Below are 21460 nucleotides of genomic sequence, written 5' to 3'. Positions count from 1 at the left end.
TGAAATTATGAAGGAAAGTCAAAGCACATTCTGATAACATGCTGTCTGTTCCAGAGTCAAATCTAGGACACCCATGTGATTGTTGATAATGCATTATCCCTTCAAAGGAGCTGCATGTAATTTTTTTTTCTATTGAGAGAGATAAAACCGTTCTCCTGAACAATGATAATACAATCAGTGTCAGGCATCTGGAATAAAACTATAATTTTAATTAGATAAAGGAATCCTTGGTGGAACGTTCTTATGTGTTCAAATTCCTTTTAAAAGATGCCCAATTTATTGAAGAAAACAATACACTTGTATTGAAGCCCAAATGCAAAATGCATCATTAGAAAGAAATATACAGCACTGCCATCTGCTGTCCCTCAGCTGTTATTTCCCATATCTTGTGGGAATATAAAATACCTACCACACAGCATGGAGATCAGCATGGTCTGATTTTAAAGCTCAGATGTGCATTGATTCAAGCTACTGTATACATTATTGTATTCTGCTCTCAAAGCAGAAGAGTCACATAATATACTGGAAAGTGATATGCATTCAGTAAAGCCACCAAAGATATTAATTGGGTCGGCAGTATATATCCATGCTATTACATGCACATTTAAAGGGGTTGTCTTGTATAAACACCTTATTTTCAAACACCCTAATATGCATTCCGGGGGTTGACTCTTGAGTTTCAGTATCTTCAGAGGCGGACACAGAAAGCAGACGGCCCCTTTGTAAAGAATGTGCCCGGGCCCCCCCTTCCTTCCCTAAACCATACAGACATAAACATATACAATATGTGTATAATCACGGAAGACCAAGGAGCATATAAGGACCAGGAGCGCAGCGCCGGCCCAGGAAGCAACATTTAATAAGCTCTGTACCAATAAAAAGGGGTGAAAGGAAAAAAAATATATAGATACAATGACCCCTTTAAGGCTGCAGAGTGCTTTTGGCCAACAATGTGTTGTGCAACCAAGGATCACAGCAGCACAATGCTGCGATGCATTGAGTTAAATTGAACGGGGTCGCATTGTGACCTTCAAGTTTCTTACAATCACAATCAGAAAGTCGCAAGAAATTCAGTAGGTTGGATATTTTGTGACTGTCTTTGGCTGCACATTTAGATGGCAATATGACTTTTGCAGTTCGCAATTTACAGATACGCAAAACACGGAGACTGGCCACGTGCATCCTATTATAGAAAATGCCTATTCTTTTCCGCAATTGTGGACAAGAATAGGACATGTTCTATTTTTTTGCGGGGCAGCAGAACAGAAGTTACGGATGCGGACAACAAGCAGTGTGCTGTCTGCATCATCTGCGGCTCCATTGAAATAAATGGGACCACACCCGTTCCGCAAAATTGCAGAACGGATGCGGACCCAATCATACTGCCGTCTCAATGGGCCCTAACACACCTGCTGGACTTTCATATGTGCAGCTGCTCTTTTTCATGGAGGAGGTGAGTGCTTTTTTTTGTCTTTTAAATTAACACAAGGGGAGGGTAAAGGCTGCACTGGAAGGGTCCGCAATGGAAGCGCTCATTAGTAGCAGTCCTTGTAGGAAAATACCGGCAAGAATTACCAGTAGAAAAAAATTACCAACACCGGCAGGGCCACTAAAATACCGGCCTTGCCAGTGAGACACCAGCCGAGTGACAACCCTACAGTAGTTACATGATACTTATTTCCACTGTGGAAAAAAGCAGGAAATTGGCCCAAAAATTCGTATGCATGTGAACAGGGTAACAGGAACCCCATTCACATGCATGGGATATGAATGACATGAGGATTCCACACGGATTTCAGCTTAGAATATGTACCAAAGTCCATGTGAAAATTCTATCATTTCAGAATACCCTTATATTCTTTAGGATTATTCTTTCAGATGTTTTTTCATAAATTATTGTTAAATTCACAATTATTTTTAAAAAAGCATTACGGCTAGAGCCGCACAGTGGCTTTGGATGCTACTAATGTCACATGGTCAAGGATCAGTGTAGCGCTGCCTGTGAATGGGGTCATGTTGCATCCCAAAAAATGGCTTAACCACAGCACTACAGGCATAAAAAAATCTAGCAGGATTATTGAAATGCAGGAAGCACTACACTGCAATCATGCAACATGTCACAGTCAAGTGCCTGTATAACCCTAACCCTGCTGTAATGCTTTCATTCAACCTACCAGTGGGTCTCCATCTTTGTCAGTCTCTGGCACATTTCTGGAGGTTGTTCCCTCTTTGGCAGTGACATACCCATCATACCCTACATCTTCTGGCTGTAGCTGTAGTAAGGCTGGACATTGACGTTGAGACGAAGAAGAATTCCAAGGGAAAGTGTCAAATATCCACCTTGACGGGTCTTCCCAAGGGGCTCGTTTACCATACATCTGTAAATGCAATGCATAGACTTATCATGTGTCCTCATAGAAAATGCTGGGAAATATTTTTCCGTGAGTAATTAATATGTACATTCAGTGCAAGCAAGTGAAAAGGAATACATGCATTGAACAAGTTTTTTAAGATCACACAAAAATAAGTTTACTGTTACTTTACTTTGACATTATACCTGAAGTCCTTCTCTCACTGCTTCTAGGAGATATGGTATGACAGAATAATTCCATAGGTCTGTATACCATATTCTGGACCCATCCACATCCAATGGGCAGGAAAGGAAAAGACGAGGACCTACCAAAATAGACAGGTGTTAATTGGTTTACCTTTGAGACATTGTGGCTTTAAATATTATTGTATTATTGTACTTGTCTCTCTCTCTCTGTCAGCCCCATAGACTTTGAATAAAGCATGATGCGCATGCTCGACTGCTGGTCCATTTAGGATAGTCCTCTATAAAATTGTGCAGTAAAGAGGATCAGGGGGCACCTCACTATAGTGGTCAGTGGGCCAGCAGTCGAGCCTATGGCCTAAAGGCTATGTCAAACTTTGGGGGCATTTTTTATTATTATTGCATTGTACTCATTTTGAGCTAAAAAAAAAGTTCAGTTTATTAAAAATCCAGAGCCCTTTTCTCTGTACAGGGCTGAGTTTATCTAATAGCAGGATCTGGATTTTCTCTCTGTTCTGTCAGTTAGCTCAGCTGATGGGCTCCTTATCGCTGATCTCTGACCTTATAAACACTCATTATAGCTCAGTTCTTATCTTACTGATAAGAATGTGGCTTAAATAAGTGTTTTTGACCTCTTAGTAGTTCAGAGAAAAGGCTTATTAGATGACAGCACAAAGTGAAAGTAAAAAGTACTATTTACACAGCTAGAAAAACTGTTAATCCTTTGTGATAGAATGGCTAAATATTTTTTCTAAACACCAATTGAAAAAAATGATTTTAGCCGAAAATGAGTAAAATGCAATCATAAAAAAATGGCCCCCGAAGCTCTTTCTCCCTTCAAGACACATATACACTTGGCCAGATGTACTGTATAAGTATATGAGGAATGGAGAGAAATAGATGTCGGCTTAACGTATGTTCACTCAACTGCTATTGAGGGTGTATGGACACCTTTCCTGATTGCTGATTAAGAAGTCTTTGTATGGAACAGACCAACTTATCACCCATAATAAGATGGTTCAAAAAGCAGGCATAACTTCTGTATAACTACTGGGGAAGACATGTAGGGAGCTTTCTGCATAAGTCCACCCTGACTTTAAGTTGACAGATGGAGAAAATTTGTAAATGGGTCAAATCATGCTTTTTCAAAATGTGATCTGATGAGACCTTCGAGGTGTAAATAATCTGAGTAACATACAAGGCACATAGCTAGCTATAAGCTGGTGACCTTGTTTTCAGAAGTGTACATAAAATACATGAAGGAAAGAATTGTTTTAAAGTCCAGTGACTTGCAGCAAGGAGAGATCATATTACTCAAACCTTGAAATTTATTTTTTGGACTGGACGATTAAGGTAATAGATCAGTGTGAAGCAGTAGAGGCAGCTTATCTAGATTTCAGCAATCTTCCATGTGTCTCACATAAAAAATTGAACAAGTTCCAGTGCTTCATATTGGATTGTAAGGCAGTTCAATAGATAAGGGCAGATAAGACAAGGAGATAAGAAGCAGAAAGCACAGCATATTAAGCTCCTTATTCTAAACACACAATAAAGTTAATTGCAGCAAAGTTTTCAATGCTAATGTAGCTAATTAAAAGTATATGAATTTTTGGGCTAGGATCCCATTGGGCGAGTTTCTGGCATAAATGCCAGCATTCTGCCAGAAAAATACTGTTGTATGCGGTATTTATGAAGGAAACCCAGCGTTCCCCTGGTAGATCTTATTATAGTGAATGATGATCCAGTGGTGCTCGGTGCCCTCTGGCTCTGCTGGATACAGTAACTCCTGTAGTCTGCTCCTCTCCCGGAACAGACAACTACATTTACCTGCCACAGATATGAACCTACCCTAACAGAAGACCTGTCAGCTCCCCTGATATGTCTGTTTTAAGGTGACCATACACTTTCAATAAATGTTGGCCCATCTCTCCCAAACACAGCTATGTCCCCCATACACATACACGCTCAGTTTAGCTGAGTGTGTAGGTGTTTTCAGTGGGGAGAAATGTGGAAGTGCAGCCAGACATACCCGGAGGTAGCTTAGCTCCCAGCAGAACAGAAGGATAGCAGAAAAAAAATATAAAAAATAGCCTAATTGTTCTCTCCTGGACATCATTTGCTGTACATCAGTAGATTCCCATACACCCAAAAATAAGGAGTTTGGCTGACAAAACACTAGAGTGTATGGGGGTCTTTAATAAATATTTGCATTCCCATGAAATAACAATTTTTGATAACTCATGTTTTATAACTCTGCATTATGATGTTCCCCTGTTGTACTCCTTGACTATTTATGAATAAACTCACAACTGGGTATTACAATTTCCTAGCGGTGTGCCCCTACACATTTTGGAAGCTTTAGCCCCGATTACCCCAACTAGTAACACCTAGTTGTCAATTTAGTTATAAATTTCTAGGAGAAATAGCAGAACAACAGCACAATGCAGAGCTCAAAGAATAGAAGTATAATGTTTCCTAATGGCAATATTTCTTATAGTGCTGTAAATTGCCAACCATGCTTTTGTTGTCCTATTAGAGTACAATGGGAATATACAAACATATATTAAAAAGGACACAGAGCATATATTGACACTCTAAAATACAAGTCCACAACCTTTCTGTGATAAAGAAAAAGAACAATAAAAAACAGGACTTGGAGTGAATAAAACAGGTTGCTTCTCTAATGAGTTATACACACATTTTTTTTGTATACCAGGATCCTGTTATATTTTATTGAAGGCCTATTTTAATCTTTTATCTTTTAAGTAGAAAATAAAAGCAGCAATGTTTGTACACCTTGTGGATCTACCTATGGTGTCCGTTTTTTCCCCCTCATTAAATGACTTCCTATCCAGGAATATCCTTTACATAAAAATAAGAAGAAACAGCATTCTACAGGAATTCCATTAAGGAATAAAGTATATCCCTCATCTGTGAGTGAGACGTGCAAAGGAAGAAGACCTGGATCAGCTTTAGCCTGGTCTGTGATTAGGATCAAGGCTCATAGGAGATAGGAGGTGGTGAGACAAAAAAGGCGTGCATAATGCATCAGAGACATAACTTGTTTTATTCACTCCAAGTTATGTTTTTTCATTGACTGTACAATGGGAATATGACTGGGAAAAAGTCTATCCTAGGAAACAATGGTTGCGACACACATTCAATTATTGGATGATATTTTTGTACATCTCATTTAGTTTTTTTTGGTGCATCACACAACTTTGATAATAGACATATCTGATTAAAAATAATATACAGCGCTTTATACAAATGTGGGATCTTCTGGAAAGTTCATTACCAATTGTGACATCAGAGGAACTGTGCGTCTCCAGAAAGCTGTTGAGGTGGTGCCATGCCTTAGGAATCCATTCAATTATCTTTATAAGATCATTATTTCTCAAACTTTTTTCTATTTCCATTTCAATAAGTTTCCTTCTCAAGTATCTTCCCAGAAAACCTTTAACTGGATCCATGTGGTTAGCATATAGCACCCATCTACAAATTAATAAGATTTACAAATATGAATATTGTACCTGATTATACAGCAACCTGAAGTCATTGAATAATTTTACAATTCATCTGAAATCATGCATATTTGTCTATTGGTATCTAAAGCACTTTGTATTTCTAAAACATTTAATAGTCCTCCATAACAAATTGATAATTTAAAGTAAACCTGTCATGTTAATTCTGCTGCCCTGTCCGAGAGCAGGATATAATGGAGGGATAAAAGTTGAACACTGTGATATATAGTTTATATGAATTTAGCTAGCCCACACAGGATGATTGACAGCATTCAATCTATCTATGTGTGTGTACAGAGAATGTCCTCCATCATCCTGTGTATGTCAGGTAATCAGGACTATCACTGTCTCTACTAGGAGTAAAGCCAGGATTTACTTTCTTTTTTTACTCACAAATGCTACTCCAAATCATATACTGTAAACCTATGTATGATAGAGCTCGGCTTCAGTTACTTTAGCATATACTGCTCTCAAAAATCCCCTGACAGGTTTGCTTTAATTTATATGCTAAAATATTTATTCATTATTATTAGGCAAATATACATATATTCAATACAACAAAATTACCTGAAATTGTGGTGTAATTCTAAATTTGGTGATGACAAAATACTTTGATTCATTGTTCCAATAATGTATGGACTGGAAGAAAAAGGAAGGTGCCTTATTAAAAAAAAAAAAAAACACAATATATAAACTAGATAATTAGATTCTACACTCTACAGTTCACTTCTGTTACGTATCATTTTTTCATTGAAAAAAAAAAGGTTTAGCTATAAACAATTTTTTTATGGGTTGTATAACCCCTGGAACTCGCGTTAGCTTTTTTTCCCCCAATATTCTTTTATTTTTATATGACCTGACTTTACAAGTTTCACCTGCATGAATGACCTGAGAAGAGTCCATACAGTATGTCTAATATTTCTTCCATTAAAGGAGTTGCATCATCAGCTGAATTTGTCAGCGGAGGCTGCGACCAAGCATGCTAGGGAAATGTAATATTACATTGCGGCCATATAGGTTTATGTCTGTACTAGAGTAACACTTTTTAGCCTGACACTTAGGTCTCATTCAGATGGCCGTATACTATCCGCAAAAATGCGGATCCGTTTTTTTGCGTATTAGATGCTGACCCATTCACTTCTATGGGGCCCTTTTCTATTTCACGGTTCCGCAAAAAAATGAAACATGTCCTATACTTGTCCGTAGAGTTGAGGGGACACCTGGATGTTCGGGTTCGGCAGGTTTGGCCGAACTTGAAAAAAAAGTTTGGGTTCGGGACCCGAACTTGACCCGAACTTGACCCCGAACCCCATTGAAGTCTATGGGGACCCGAACTTTTGGGCACTAAAATGGCTCTAAAATATTCCTGGAAAGAGCTAGAGGGCTGCAAAATGCATCAAAATGTGCTTAAGAGCATGACAACTGTTCTGCAAACAAATGTGGATAGGGAAATGACTTAAAATAACATAAAATACAGAAAAATTTAAAATAACAATCTGGATCTAGGAGTAGGAGGTTGAGGAGGCGGTGGATGGGTGGATGTGGCGGTGTAGGTTGACGTGGCGGTGTAGGTGGAAGCGGCGGTGAAGGAGGAATAGGTAGCCAACACTGATTTGTGTTATTTTTTATTTTTAAATTGGGGTATCCCCCAAAATATTGGGACATATAACAAAATAAAACTAAGAATAAGTGCACTTGAGTACAAGAATGGATGGTTGAGGCTGGTATAAATGTCTATTCTGCACAAGGTATGGACAAGTTCTGTGGGATCCATGCCTGATTCATTTTAATAAATGTAAGCTTGTCCACATTGGCTGCGGCCTGTGATAATGCTCTCTGCCGTGTTAAACACACGTTCACACTATACACTGGCTGCAGGGCAGGTCAGCACCTCCAAGGCTGACAAAGATTTTCCACATTTTGGCCATGCTAACCCTGCCTTCTCAGGTGCTGGTGGTGCCCCAGCTGCGTTGGGGACCTCTTCCTCCTCCTCTGCCTTCGCCTTGTGCTTCCACTGTGCCCCCGCTGTCAGGTGGGAATGCCATCAGCAGCGTGCGCTTGTAGTCGCGCATCTTCCGATCAGTAACAGATGTTTTCACTAAATTTAGATCCCTGTCAGCAATGCAGAGCAGGGGTTCATTCACAGAAAAAGGGGGTTCATGTCACCCAGCAATAAAACAGAGGATTTTGAGAGATTTAGGCCCCTGTCACCCAGGCACAGCAGGGGTTCATTCACGGCAAAAGGGGGTTCATGTCATCCAGCAATAAGACAGAGGATTTTGAGAGATTCAGGCCCCTGTCACCCAGGCACAGCAGGGGTTCATTCACGGCAAAAGGGGGTTCATGTCACCCAGCAATAGAACAGAGGATTTTGAGAGATTTAGGCCCCTGTCACCCAGGAACAGCAGGGGTTCATTCACGGCAAAAGGGGGTTCATGTCACTCAGCAATAGAACAGAGGATTTTGAGAGATTCAGGCCCCTGTCACCCAGGCACAGCAGGGGTTCATTCACGGCAAAAGGGGGTTCATGTCACCCAGCAATAGAACAGAGGATTTTGAGAGATTTAGGCTCCTGTCACCCAGGCACAGCAGGGGTTCATTCACGGCAAAAGGGGGTTCATGTCACCCAGCAATAGAACAGAGGATTTTGAGAGATTTAGGCTCCTGTCACCCAGGCACAGCAGGGGTTCATTCACGGCAAAAGGGGGTTCATGTCACCCAGCAATACAACAGAGGATTTTGAGAGATTTAGGCCCCTGTCACCCAGGCACAGCAGGGGTTTGTGTACGCCAAAAATGGTAAAATGTCACCCGACAATTGAAAATAAGAATTTTTTCAATTTAGGGAACTAAAATAGGCTCTATTTTGCATTAAAATGGCTCTAAAATAGTCCTTGAAAAGGCTAGAGGGATGTAAAGGGCAGTAAAATGTGCTTAAGAGCATGGCAACTGCTCTGCAAACAAATGTGGATAGGGAAATAACTTAAAATGAAATAAAATAACTAAAAATTACAAATTATTATCCTGCAACTCAGAGAAGTAGTAAAATAGACACAGTCGGCACTCCTCATATCCAGAGGTCCCGGTGCACGCGTCAGGGAAAGACAGCCTGCTTGGTAATGCAGAGAAAAGACCGGCACTCGAGTCGTTTGTAAAAGATAATGCTTTATTCAAGCATGTAGCATCAGAGGAACAGAGCAGAAAACAAGCGACACGTGTTTCGGCTCAGGTTAGAGCCTTTGTCAAGCATAATACATCTTGTCAGAACACAAATTTAAATAGTGCGCCGCCCTTAACGTGAATAACGTGTTGACGTCACATTACCATGACAACCATAGTAAACATATAGTAAACATATCATCATGCGCAACAATTATCAACATTGTTGCTACATAGATCAAACGCAGTAATTCAATACATTGTTGTAATACAGTTGCAATGGAATTACAGTGTAACTGAATATTACATTACTTATATATAACAGCAACTGAATATTACATTTTTATATCAGTCAAAAAAATAGATATATAAATCTATGAAAAGAGAAGAGAAAGAAAGAAAAAAAAAAGAAGGCCGACAGTATAAGACAGCCGCAAGCAGCATCCATAGAAATCTCATGTTATTTAGGATTTTTCACATATAGATTGGAGCTAGCTTTGTCTTTATTTTTTATTTTTATTTTTTCCTTGACTAAAGAGGAAAAAATATGTATATAAAAAAAGACAATCTTGTTTTGATTATTATTTTGAAAAACATATTGTATTTCACAGAAATGCATTTAAGTCATACTCTCGATTGAGACCTCTAGGTTCCAGAGTTTGCAAGGTATGTATCCAGAAACTTTCTAGTTTTCTAAGCATGAGCACTCTGTTGCCACCTCTTCGTGGTGGCAACACTAGCTCAATAATTTGGAATCTAATTTGGAATCTGGTCGACCGATTGTAGCGTCAAATGAGTCTATTCTGTCTGCACCTGCCATGCTGATTGAGAAGGTTTTAACCCTACTGATAAAAAAAACTCTCCATCTTTTCTATAAGCTTCTTTTAGTGAGATATTCTGTATAGTTCACATTTTTATACTTCATTCTTTACCTGTTTCAAGATATCCCAATATAAATGGTGCAAGATGACAGGCTTTGAAAATTAAAAAATGTGAATTACTGTTTTAGGCACTGTGAGAAAGAGCTGGTCATCTTGCACTATTTAAATCAAGCTACACAAAAAGGCAAAGGGTAAGAAAAGACATACCTGTATCTGTATATTACTGATGTGAGAAAAGGTGGGCACCTGTCCTTCTCACCCTCTCATTTTAAAGATCTCATATTTCACCACTTAAAATTTTAGCTAACAGCAACAGTTCTCTAATATACCTGCTCAGTTTCATGCTGCACTGATGTAAGCAAGCATGGAAAACATCATAATTAGGCCTCTTGCACACGACCGTATGGTTTTGCGGGCCGTTTTAAATGGATACATTTTTCTTTTTTTTTTTGTTTCAGTAGTGTTTCCATTGCTGTTCCGTTTTGCCGTTACGTTTTGCCATTTGGTTTCTGTTTGTGATCCGTTTTTTGCAGATCGGAAACGGAAGCATACAATAATGTTTAAACAGCAGTACATAAAAAAATTGGGCTGGGCATTATATTTTCAATAGATGTTTCCGCAAAAACGGGACGGATACGGAAGACATACAGATGCATTTTATTTGACAAGACAAGACTGCTAAATTTTGTATTTCTTGGATGAGTTTTTAACCGCAAGCTGAATAAACGCAATTCCTTTAAAGTGGAGCTGGATTTTTCTCAACTTCTTTCTGCATTTGCTGCCCGCACCTGACACGGGCCATCCGTGCTCACAACTAAAGGAAGGGCAGGTGAGAGCTGCTACATTTCTCTTTTTCTAGATGCATTTTGTGGAACCATTGACTTAAATGGAGCCACGGATCGTTATTTGCGGGCAATAATAGGACAATATCTATCTTTCAGCGGAACAGAAATATGGAAATACGGAAATTTAATGCATACGGAGTACATTCTGTTTTTTTGCGGAACCATTGAATTGAATGGTTCCGCATACAGACCGCAAATGGAATCCGCAAAAACGGAACAGGAAAAAAAAACATTTGTGTGCAAGAGGCCTTAGTGTTGAATGAAAAGAAGCATTCAAAGTGGAATTCAGTCCGAATTTTCTTGCACTTCGTGATAACGAATCAGGTTTTTCTAAAATGGCGGTTGCACGTGTTACAAAGCAAAACTAAGCATAGAGGAGACAAGCCCTGGAACGCAAGATCACCCATAATGCCAAGTAGCCAGCCGATCAGCAGATAGCCATCCCCTGTGATGATACAGCCCTATAAAACCCTTATCCCGCACGTTCTCCGCCATTGTCCTGTAAGCTGAGCACTAGGGACAGTGTTACTGAAAACAATTAATAGAATATTGGAGAGGGAGAGTGCAGGGACAGTGCAGGGAGACTTATTCTGCATTAGTGTTATTTATGTATTCCTACATTTACTTATTCCTACATCAGCTGTAAACTAAGATATGTAATTTAATGCCAATAATATGGAAACCTTTACTACTCCATTGCCAGTGTGCCAACCAATACAATCCAGTCTGCACCCCTTAGGGGGGCCAGGTCTTAATGATGACTATCCTCATCTTTTGCTGGCTTTACTTCCTAGAAGAGTCAGCAAGATGCAGATAGAGGAGTAGCTGGATGTTCCAGATGACATATTCTCATAGATATTAGATGATGTGGAAAGGGAGGAAAAGCAGATGGCAGAAGAAGGGCTCCCACCTGTCGGGCTAGAGAGGACTGGGGTTGGAGAAGTGGGTATACCAGAGCTGATTAATATTCAGTGCTTACTGTCAAATAACCAGCCAAACTCCATACTAGCAACAGTCCCTGTTTAAAGGTGCATTCAAGGTCCAGCCTGGCCATTAACAATGAAGAAGTACTATACAGTGCAGTCTTCATTATTAAATGAAAGGCAACTGTGTTTTAATTGGCCTCATGGTTCTTCAACGCAGCACGGCCGCAACTTGCCCGCAGCACAGCCGTTCTCTGTGGTCATATCCTAAGGGAGAGTGGCCTGGGTATTCTTGATTTATAGTATTTTGTGACTAATTCATTTGGAACTAATTGAATTTCTTGGTGAAATTCAGCGAAGTTACTAAATCGAATTTTAAAATGATCTATTAAAACGTCAGAAAATAGACAAAACAATTAGGGAATAGTTTTGTTACCAGGGTTATTACCATTTGCTGTATTTACAATTAAGGAATCCATTGAAGATATCACTTAGCGATCCTATATGATGAAGATTATCCAGGATTATCACTAGTGGCGGATCAGTATCATTGTCGGCACTGCACTGATCTGCAAGATTGGCTAGATACTGACGCAATTCCTTAAAAATAAAGAAGAAGAAAAGTTTATAAATATGCCGTAAGAGACAAATCAAGTAAACCATGGAAATAGGTGGTCATGTTATAGAAAGAAATGAAAAATTTGTATACAAATGAACTGCATTATGAGACTCCCTAACATTCTGTTATAGAGTGAATAATTACTATAAAAAGCAGTAGTGACCTGAACATGCTTTAAAGGGAACCTGTCACATAGAAAATTGTATCCAAGCTGAAGGCAGCATGTTATAGAGCAGGAGGAGCTGAGCAGACTGATATATAACTTTATAGGAACAGCTTTACTATAACTTGTAATTTACTTATATATATCTGTGCTCAATCTGGACCTATCAATGATTGACAGCTATCTCTGTATACACAGTAATAGAGGGAAGACTGTCAATCACTGATAGGACCATCTTCTTTAATTCAAAGCCCAGAATGAGCACAGATGTAAATAAGTAAATTACAAGTTTTACTGAATATTTTCCCACAATCTATATATCAATCTACTCAGCTACTCCTGATCTATAACATCCTGCCTGCAGATTACCCTGCATTTTGCAGATGACAGATTCCCTTTAAATTCTGTCAGAAAACAATAGATCTACAGTAAGCTTATGCTGTAGGCAGAAGTAAACTCAAACTTTGAGATTATGAGCAGAGCAAATACTGTCACATTTATCTATGGTATGTAAAGGTTAATATTACATTATAACAGGATACATCTAAAAGCATGGTGGCAGATTTTTTTTTAATACTATCTAAAATTATGACAACAAAAAACTAGACTAAACAAGCAGGTGATGCAACAACATCGGCGCACACTCTGTGATAGACATGTCAGACAATCTTATCTTCTTTATGCTACCTCTTACTGAGTTACTTTAGGCCAATAGTTTGTGGAATGAATTATCTCGTAATTAATAAATCTGGCATATTTTAGAAAATCTCTTAGACTCTCTCCCTATTATAGACACTTTTTAAAACTTTCTAGTAAGGTACAGAAACAACTAAAAGACTAAAATGCATAATAAAGCTGCACAGGGTATGTACCCCTTTTTGTAGCACTTTTTGTATTGAAAAATCTTGCTTAGTAAATCTGCACCATAGTGTCTGCATCAAATGCCATGATTTAGGGATATTACTGCAATTTCTTCAGTGAATTCTTGAAAATAAAAGTATTAGTGTATAAATATATAAATGTCATTAATAAGGGTCTGTATGCAATGACCCAAAATGCGTAGACCCTGTTGTCTGTGAGTATGGCTTTTTATCTTTTTGCATAAATAAGCTATGGATTTTTATGGAAGTTGGATCTCTCCATATTATTTATCCATGCTTCCCGGAATTACCCACAGATGAGCTGGACTTTATATTAGTGTATAAATAAAGAATCAATGATTTAAAGGATTAACCCCTAGTAGTGTACCATCAATCAGCAACGATTCTTCTATTTCTGGGGAACAAAGGATCGCTACATTGTACTATAAACAGAAACACCAAAACCCTACCTCATATATTATACGCATATATAAATCACCTATGCTGCAGGTTCTGTGATGGTAGGTACACTTTAAAGATGAAACAGACCTATTGTAACTTACCATTAATACACAAATCAAAATAGAGTCATCAATTGGGTCACAATAGATTAGAAAAGATCACAAATGATCAGTCATAGATTATGTAAAAATGGAAGCCACAAGAGGAGTGTGAATAAGACCTAACATAGCACCTGTCACATATGCTGCACTCCAAGCTGCGATGTGGGCATGACAGCAAGGGGTTAGTCTACATATACTCAATCTCGCTATTACCTTCCACATAGGCTGCAAATTGAGCATACATTACATCCTAGTATATTCTACATACCCCAGATACTTGCTGTCACAGTCTATCTAGTTTTAAAGGCCAAATAGATGACCCAGCATGCACACTCTAATCTCTAGCAGTAAACTGGCTAAAGACTCTTAGAAAGGCTATGGATTCTTTATCCAAACAAGGACCAAACTAAGTAAAGCTTTAAACAATAATAGGAAAGTTACTGAAATAATAGTAAAAAAAGGAAACTAAATAAAATAAAAGTGAGAAAGCAACAGAAAGAACTAACAGTTATAAGTCTTTCTGCTTTCTTGAGGGTTGGGGGAGTAAAGGAACCTCAGACAACCAGAAATGTGAACACAGCTTTACTCTTCGAAACATGTATTATAGTTTTACTCTTTCTTAGAGGTTTCAGAACCGTCCATTTATAATTTATAAGGTAAAAGCGTGGGTTATTACTGGACAATAGGTAATTAGGGTGTGAGAAAGAATACCAATAGTAAATTGATAATTTTCCTGTAATTCTTACTTTCTGTTTGACCCCTACTATAACACAAGCTGTAGGGCAAACTACAGTTAATTATACTGTCTACTTTATGTTATACAAAGAGTTAAATTAATAAATGGATTTTCCCTTCAGTCTACTCCTTGGTATGCTTGAAACCTCTAACTTTATTTTCCCTTTTTTTACATTAAATGTTATTTCTTTATTTCTGTGCACAAAGTGAATTCAGCATAAAATATTGCATTTTGAATAGTATATTGCTGATTCTGATGGTTTGTTAAAAAATGGTATGCTTTTCTCGTTCCATAGCCTTTTGAAGAGATTCATAAACGTGTTTTTGCTTACTCACTTTACTTGATTTGTGATCCACATTAAAGGTTGCAACCGCTTCCTCAATTTTCTTTCTGCCACTTTTATTTACAACATATTCTGCAAGTTTGTTAGCCAGATATGTCTTTCCTGTTCCACTGGGTCCGGATAATATAATTCTGCGGTGTTCCATCAATAAATTAAAGTAACGCTGAGTAATTGGTTTAGGAATAAGGGTATCAAACACAAAACTGTCCAGGCTGTTTTCTTCTACACCTTGGAAAGAAAAATTATGGTTGACTGTGTTCCAACTCTCCAAAATGAAGTTATGTTTACTAGGTAAAATACTGCACGTACATTAATAAACATATTATGGGATTGTAAAGCACACAAGCACACAATCGTGAAAGCAAATAACTTTACACTGAGCACCAGAAATATAATTACATTGAGTGAACACTTCTAACTAAAATATTACATTGGTAAAGTCAAATATTGCAGAACCAATGACTATTTATTCATTTCACAGCAAATAAAGCGTAATATTGAAACCACCAGCCTAATGTTGATTCCCCTCATGCTATAAGACAGCTTTGTCCAACAGAAAAAAAACTTTTACAGTAGGTAATACCACTCATACAGGGTCTACTTGGTCTGCCATAATGTTTAAGTAGGTGGTATATGTCAAAGTAGCAACATAAAACATAAATGCCAGGATCCAAGGTGTCAGCAGAACAGTGTCCACAACATGACACTGTCTCTGCCAGCTTGTCTTCTTACCATAGTGCATTCTGGCATGATGTCTTTCCCTATGCTCCATGGTCCAATTGTGATACACACATGCACTTTCAGCAGTGGACAGGGGTCAGCGTGGGCACTCTTACTGTTCCCATTCACAGCAAGTTGTGGTGAACTACGTGTTGAGTAGTGTTGAGCGGGAGGTGCCATATTCGATTTCGCGAATATTCGCTTGAATATTCGTCTTATATTCGTCGAAATCGATTATTCGTCATTTTTGTATTTATCGCGATTAATATGCGATTTAATAATTCACATATTGCTATTTTTAAGCTTAGAATTAGAAGTTATAAATTATAACTTCTAATTGCCTTATAACTTAATAATAAGGCAACTTTCCTATTCTTTAATCTTGGAGATCTAGATTTAACACGAATATAGCGCTATATTCTGTCTTTATATTAATAAAAGAATCAAGATAGCGAAGTATTCTTTATTCTACATCAACGAAGATAGCGAAGTATTCTACATCAACGAAGATAGCAAAGTATTCTACATCAACGAAGATAGCAAAGTATTCTACATTTTCCTCAATTTAAGTTATTATCGCATTAAGCGATAATGCCAACTACGTAATTATCGAGTAAGGCAATTTATCTCCCTATGTTTTAATGCTCCACAAAAGTTAGCTTAGCTCCATATTCGTAAACTTCGCTAATTCTAGCAATCAAATAGGAAAGTTGACTAGAGACAGCTAAGTTTTTAATTCGCTATGCGATAATATTACTTTGCTTTTTTTTAAATAAATAGAATAATTATAATACTTGATAATTATTATAATTATTCTATTTATTTAAAAAAAAAGCAAAGTAATATAATCGCATAGCGAATTAAACACAGCTGTCTTAACTTTCCTATTTGATTGCTAGAAATAGCGAAGTTGACGAATATGGAGCTAAAACGAGGATGGAGAATATCAGGTCTAAGTTGAAATCGCAATGCGATCACTTCAAGTTATATTAATCACATTGCGATTTCAACTTAGAGCTGTGTTTCTAATGGGTCAGCTTGATAGAATTAACGAAGTTAACGAATATGGAATATAGCAGTGCTAAGTTGAAATCGTAATGCGATTAATATAACTTGAAGTAATCACATTGCGATTTCAACTTAGCACTGCTATATTCCATATTCGTTAACTTCGTTAATTCTAGCAAGCTGACCCATTAGAAACACAGCTCTAAGTTGAAATCGCAATGCGATTACTTCAAGTTATATTAATCGCATTGCGATTTCAACTTAATTCTCACATCCGACAGTACAATCTAGTATGGAGGCATTCCCATTCCATGAGCACGGAAGTCGGCAGAAGCGGCAACTGGCACTGACTGGAGCAGCCAGGAAGCCAGGAATCCTCAGAACAGGTAAGAACTACTTTTGGGAAGTGGGAAAGAAAAAAATATAACAATAAAAAAAAAAAAAAATATTCTAAATAGCGAATTTATAGTGCTATATTCGAAATATTCGCGAATTAGCGAAGTGCCGATATTCGCCCCAAAAATTTGATATTCGAATATTCGCGCTCAACACTAGTGTTGAGATACCTTACTATTATGGCCAGCAATAACTTTTTCATCAATTTGTGCTACAGTAGCTTTTCTGTGGGATTAGACCAAATGGGCTACCATTCGCTCCCCACGTGCGTCAATGAGCTTTAGGCGTGCCCATGATCCTGTTGATGCTTCACAAGCTGTACTGTACTATACCGTACTTTGGAGCATTTTTAATAGGCATTCACTAGAGATGAGTGAATTAATTCTAAATTTGTCTTGAATGTCCCAAAAATTCTGATTCCATGTGAATCCAAATTTTTTGCATTTCGATTTGGAAAAATCACTAAAAATAGGGGAACATAACACAGAGGTGCAAAATACAAATGCAATAGCACTCTGCAACCAGCACTCTGCCCTGCCTCTATGCTGGATGTTGAATGAGGCATTGGTGTACATTTTGGCCAAAGTGTAATAAGCCACTCACCACGTCAAGGTCGCCTCTATGGATGGTCCCTAGCACTAGTTCCTACCTGTTGTGGGCCATGACAGCCACACAAAGTTCAGAGAATGCAGGTACAGCATGCACGCCAAGCACACTCTGCTTTTAACCCCGTCCGGTGCCATTACAGCTTTCATCGGATCCAGGGATGCAAGTACCAACATGCATGCTGAGCCCACTATATACTTCTCCTGGAGCCAAATGGCTACTGGTAGGTGCTATATAAGCAGACTCAGTTTTATACTGACTTTAAAACCAGCCTCCAGGGCAGACTAACTGGTCAGGTGTGCATGACTGCATGGAGATCGCCACGCCTCCAATATATACTACAAAGAAAAAATGATTTTCTTTGTAGTATATATTGGAGGCGTGGCGATCTCCATGCAGTCATGCACACCTGACCAGTTAGTCTGCCCTGGAGGCTGGTTTTAAAGTCAGTATAAAACTGAGTCTGCTTATATAGCACCTACCAGTAGTCAGCTTTCTTAAAACCTCACAGAGGTCAGACATTCATGCCCACTCCACTTGTGAATAGCGGAAGCTGACTGGAAAGGCGACGACCATGTTGCAGCTTGTATTCCACTACTGCCCTCTGCTGCTCACAAAGCCTGGCCAACATGTGGAACATCGAGTTCCAGTGCGTGCTCACGTCGCACAATAGTCGGTGAACTTGCAATTTCCAGCGCTGCTGCAGCATTGACAGACCAGCTGAAGCTGTCAATGACGTGCGGAAATGGGCACACACACGGCACACCTTCATCAGTAGCTCAGGCAAATTTGGGTAAGTTTTTGAGAAACCGCTGAACCACTTAGTTTAAAATGTGGGCTAGGCATGGGATGTGTGTGAGCTTGCCGACCTCCAAAGCCGCCACCATTATCAGACACAACCATGCCTGGTTGTAGGTTGAGTGGCGAGAGCCACAGCTCAGTCTGGTCTCTTATCCCCTGGTGTGCTGTGTGCATATCAGCTTCAGCACAGCCTGTTGACGCTTCCCCACTGCAGTGCTACACTGCTTCCAGCTTCCAACTGATGGCTGACTGGTGCTGCACGTGGATAATTCGCAGGTGGAAGTAGAGGAGGAGGTGGAGGAGGAAAAGTGGGGGTTGGAGCCACTAACGTAGGTGCTGGCGGAAACCCTGATCGACGTAGGGGCCCTCAATCCTTGGCATTGGCAGCACCTGTGCCATCCCAGGGTACGACTCTTTCCCAGCCTCCACAACATTCACTCAGTGTGCCATCAGGGAAATGTAGCGTCCCTGGCCAAATGCACTTGTCCATATGTCCGTGGTTAAGTGTACCTTCCCAGCAACCGTGTTGGTCAGGGCACGTGTGATGTTACAGGGCACATGTTGGTGTAAGGCGGGCACGGCACACCTTGAAAAATAGTGGCGGCTGGGGACTGCGTAACGCGGCACGGCCGCCGACATCAGGCTGCAGCAGTCCTCAGTGTCCACAAGCCTAAATGGCAACAATTCCAGGTTCACCAATTTGGAAATCTGCACATTTAGTGCTATGGCCTCTGCGCGGGTGGCTGGGTATTTGCGCTTGCGTTCAAAGGCCTGAGGTAAGGACATTTGGACGCTGCGCTGGGACATGGAAGTGGATGTGGTCGGTGATGGTGCCTGAAAAGGTCCAGGTGCAGGGCAGGAGGCATCCGTGCCTACGCCTTCGACAGGGGATTGGCCAGCACGTAACACAGGGGAAGAGGAGGCAGTGGTGTGACTCCATGGTGGGAGGAAGGAGGATCAGGGTGAGAATTCTGTTGACCAGACTCTTGGCTACTGAGACTGGACTTGGTGGAAGACAGGGTGGTGCTTAACCAACTGGAAGCATCATCTGCTGCAATCCAACCGACCACCTGGTCGCACTGGTCTGACTTCAAGAGTGGTGTCCTGGGCCGCCATGCAAACTGGGACATGAAGCTAGGTATCGTGGATGATTGTTTTTCTTGTGCTCTGGCAGCAGGCACAGTTTCAACGCACCCAGGGCCACGACCTCTGCGTGCACCATCAGCATCACAGCCACTTCCCCGTCCCTTACTGCTCGCCTTCTTTATATTAAATGTTATATATGCTTGAAACTATGTCTCACGTACAGTAGCGTAGCATTTGGAAGTGTATGCGCAAACAAATTTACAAAAGGTATTTGGGATGTGGAAACATCACACAGGAGATATCCCGCAGATAATGTCAATGCTGTCACCAGCGGCTAATAAAAAATGACAGATAATGTCACAGGTATTTCGGATGAGGAAGCGTTATACAGGAGAGGTACCACTGGTAATGTCACTGTCCGCAGCGTCTACGGAAAAAGTACACTGGATGTCACAGATATTTTTTGGATGCGCACACGTTACACTGGAGATGTGGCACTGGTAATGTCACTGTCAGAAGAGGACACCGTCTACGGAAAAAGTACACTGGATGTCACAGATATTTTTTGGATGCACACACTTTACACTGGAGATGTGGCGCAGCTAATGTCACTGTCCGCAGCGGACACTGTCTACAGGAAAAAGTACACTGGATGTCACAGATATTTTTGGGATGCGCACACTTTACACTGGAGATGTGGCGCAGCTAATGTCACTGTCCGCAGCGGACACCGTCTACGGAAAAAGTACATTGGATGCCACAGATATTTTTTGGATGCGCACACTTTACACTGGAGATGTGGCGCAGTTAATGTCACTGTCCGCAGCGGACACCGTCTATGGAAAAAGTACACTGGATGTCACAGATATTTTCTTGATGCGCACACTTTACACAGGAGATGCAGCGCAGATAATATCACTGTCTGCAGCGGCCTAACTATTGCACTCTATTTAGCGCAGGATGCGCTAAAAATAGATATTGCTGCCACACACAACAGTCCTTAAAAGGACTTTTGGGTCTGTAAAGTTTTAGCTATCTAGCGCAGTTTGCGCTAAAAATATATATTGCTGCTGCCACACACAACAATAGTCCTTAGAAGGACTTTTTGGTCTCTGAAAAGTTTTTCTAATAAAAATATTCCTATATTACTCCTTACACTGTCTGTCCCTTCCTCAGCAAAGCTCTCCCTGACTAAGACTGAGCTGAACGCGCATCATCGGGTGCTATATAGAACCCGATAACGCACTCCGGCCAGCCAATCACTGTAATGCCAGTAACCAACATGGCTACCGCATTACAGTGAGGGTAGTACTCACCTGCACGTTTATTGGCTGAGTAGCAGCCAAAAAAAATACGGGGAGGAGACTCAAGCATTGCACTCGAGCACGTGCGGTATGCGGCCGAATACCGCCAACTGGTGTTCGGCCGAGCATGCTCGATCAACACTAATGGTCATGTCTCTACTTGAAAAATGCTTGTGCAAGTACAGTATATGCATGTATTTTGATTTGTTTTTATGTATCTTAAGAAAATTTGTCTTTTAGGGGCTTTCTCTTGAAGACATCCTCTTTGAAAAGATACAGATATACCATCGCTAACGCTCCCTTCAGACTCGCGTGAGCGCATAGCGATATCCAATTTCATTAACAAACCCGAAGCACGTAAATAGAGTGA

General features: G+C 39.9%; 1 protein-coding gene across 13 annotated transcripts in view; it reads right to left on the bottom strand.

Moving 5' to 3' along the window:
- The window catches only part of NAV3 (neuron navigator 3), a 549543-nt gene that overhangs the window by 19050 nt on the left and 509033 nt on the right, over positions 1–21460 (bottom strand). For all 13 annotated transcript variants that reach the window (XM_040410312.1, XM_040410320.1, XM_040410268.1 and 10 more), the window contains 6 exons: positions 15162–15397; positions 12334–12485; positions 6646–6717; positions 5853–6049; positions 2558–2676; positions 2175–2378 (listed from right to left, as the gene is read on the bottom strand). In XM_040410312.1, coding sequence (XP_040266246.1) covers positions 2175–2378; positions 2558–2676; positions 5853–6049; positions 6646–6717; positions 12334–12485; positions 15162–15397 — 980 coding nt within the window. The remainder of the gene's footprint in view (positions 1–2174; positions 2379–2557; positions 2677–5852; positions 6050–6645; positions 6718–12333; positions 12486–15161; positions 15398–21460) is intronic.

This window comes from Bufo bufo, chromosome 1 (genome assembly GCF_905171765.1).
Source record: "Bufo bufo chromosome 1, aBufBuf1.1, whole genome shotgun sequence".
NCBI lineage: Eukaryota > Metazoa > Chordata > Amphibia > Anura > Bufonidae > Bufo > Bufo bufo.
This window is presented reverse-complemented; position numbering and strand designations above follow the sequence as displayed.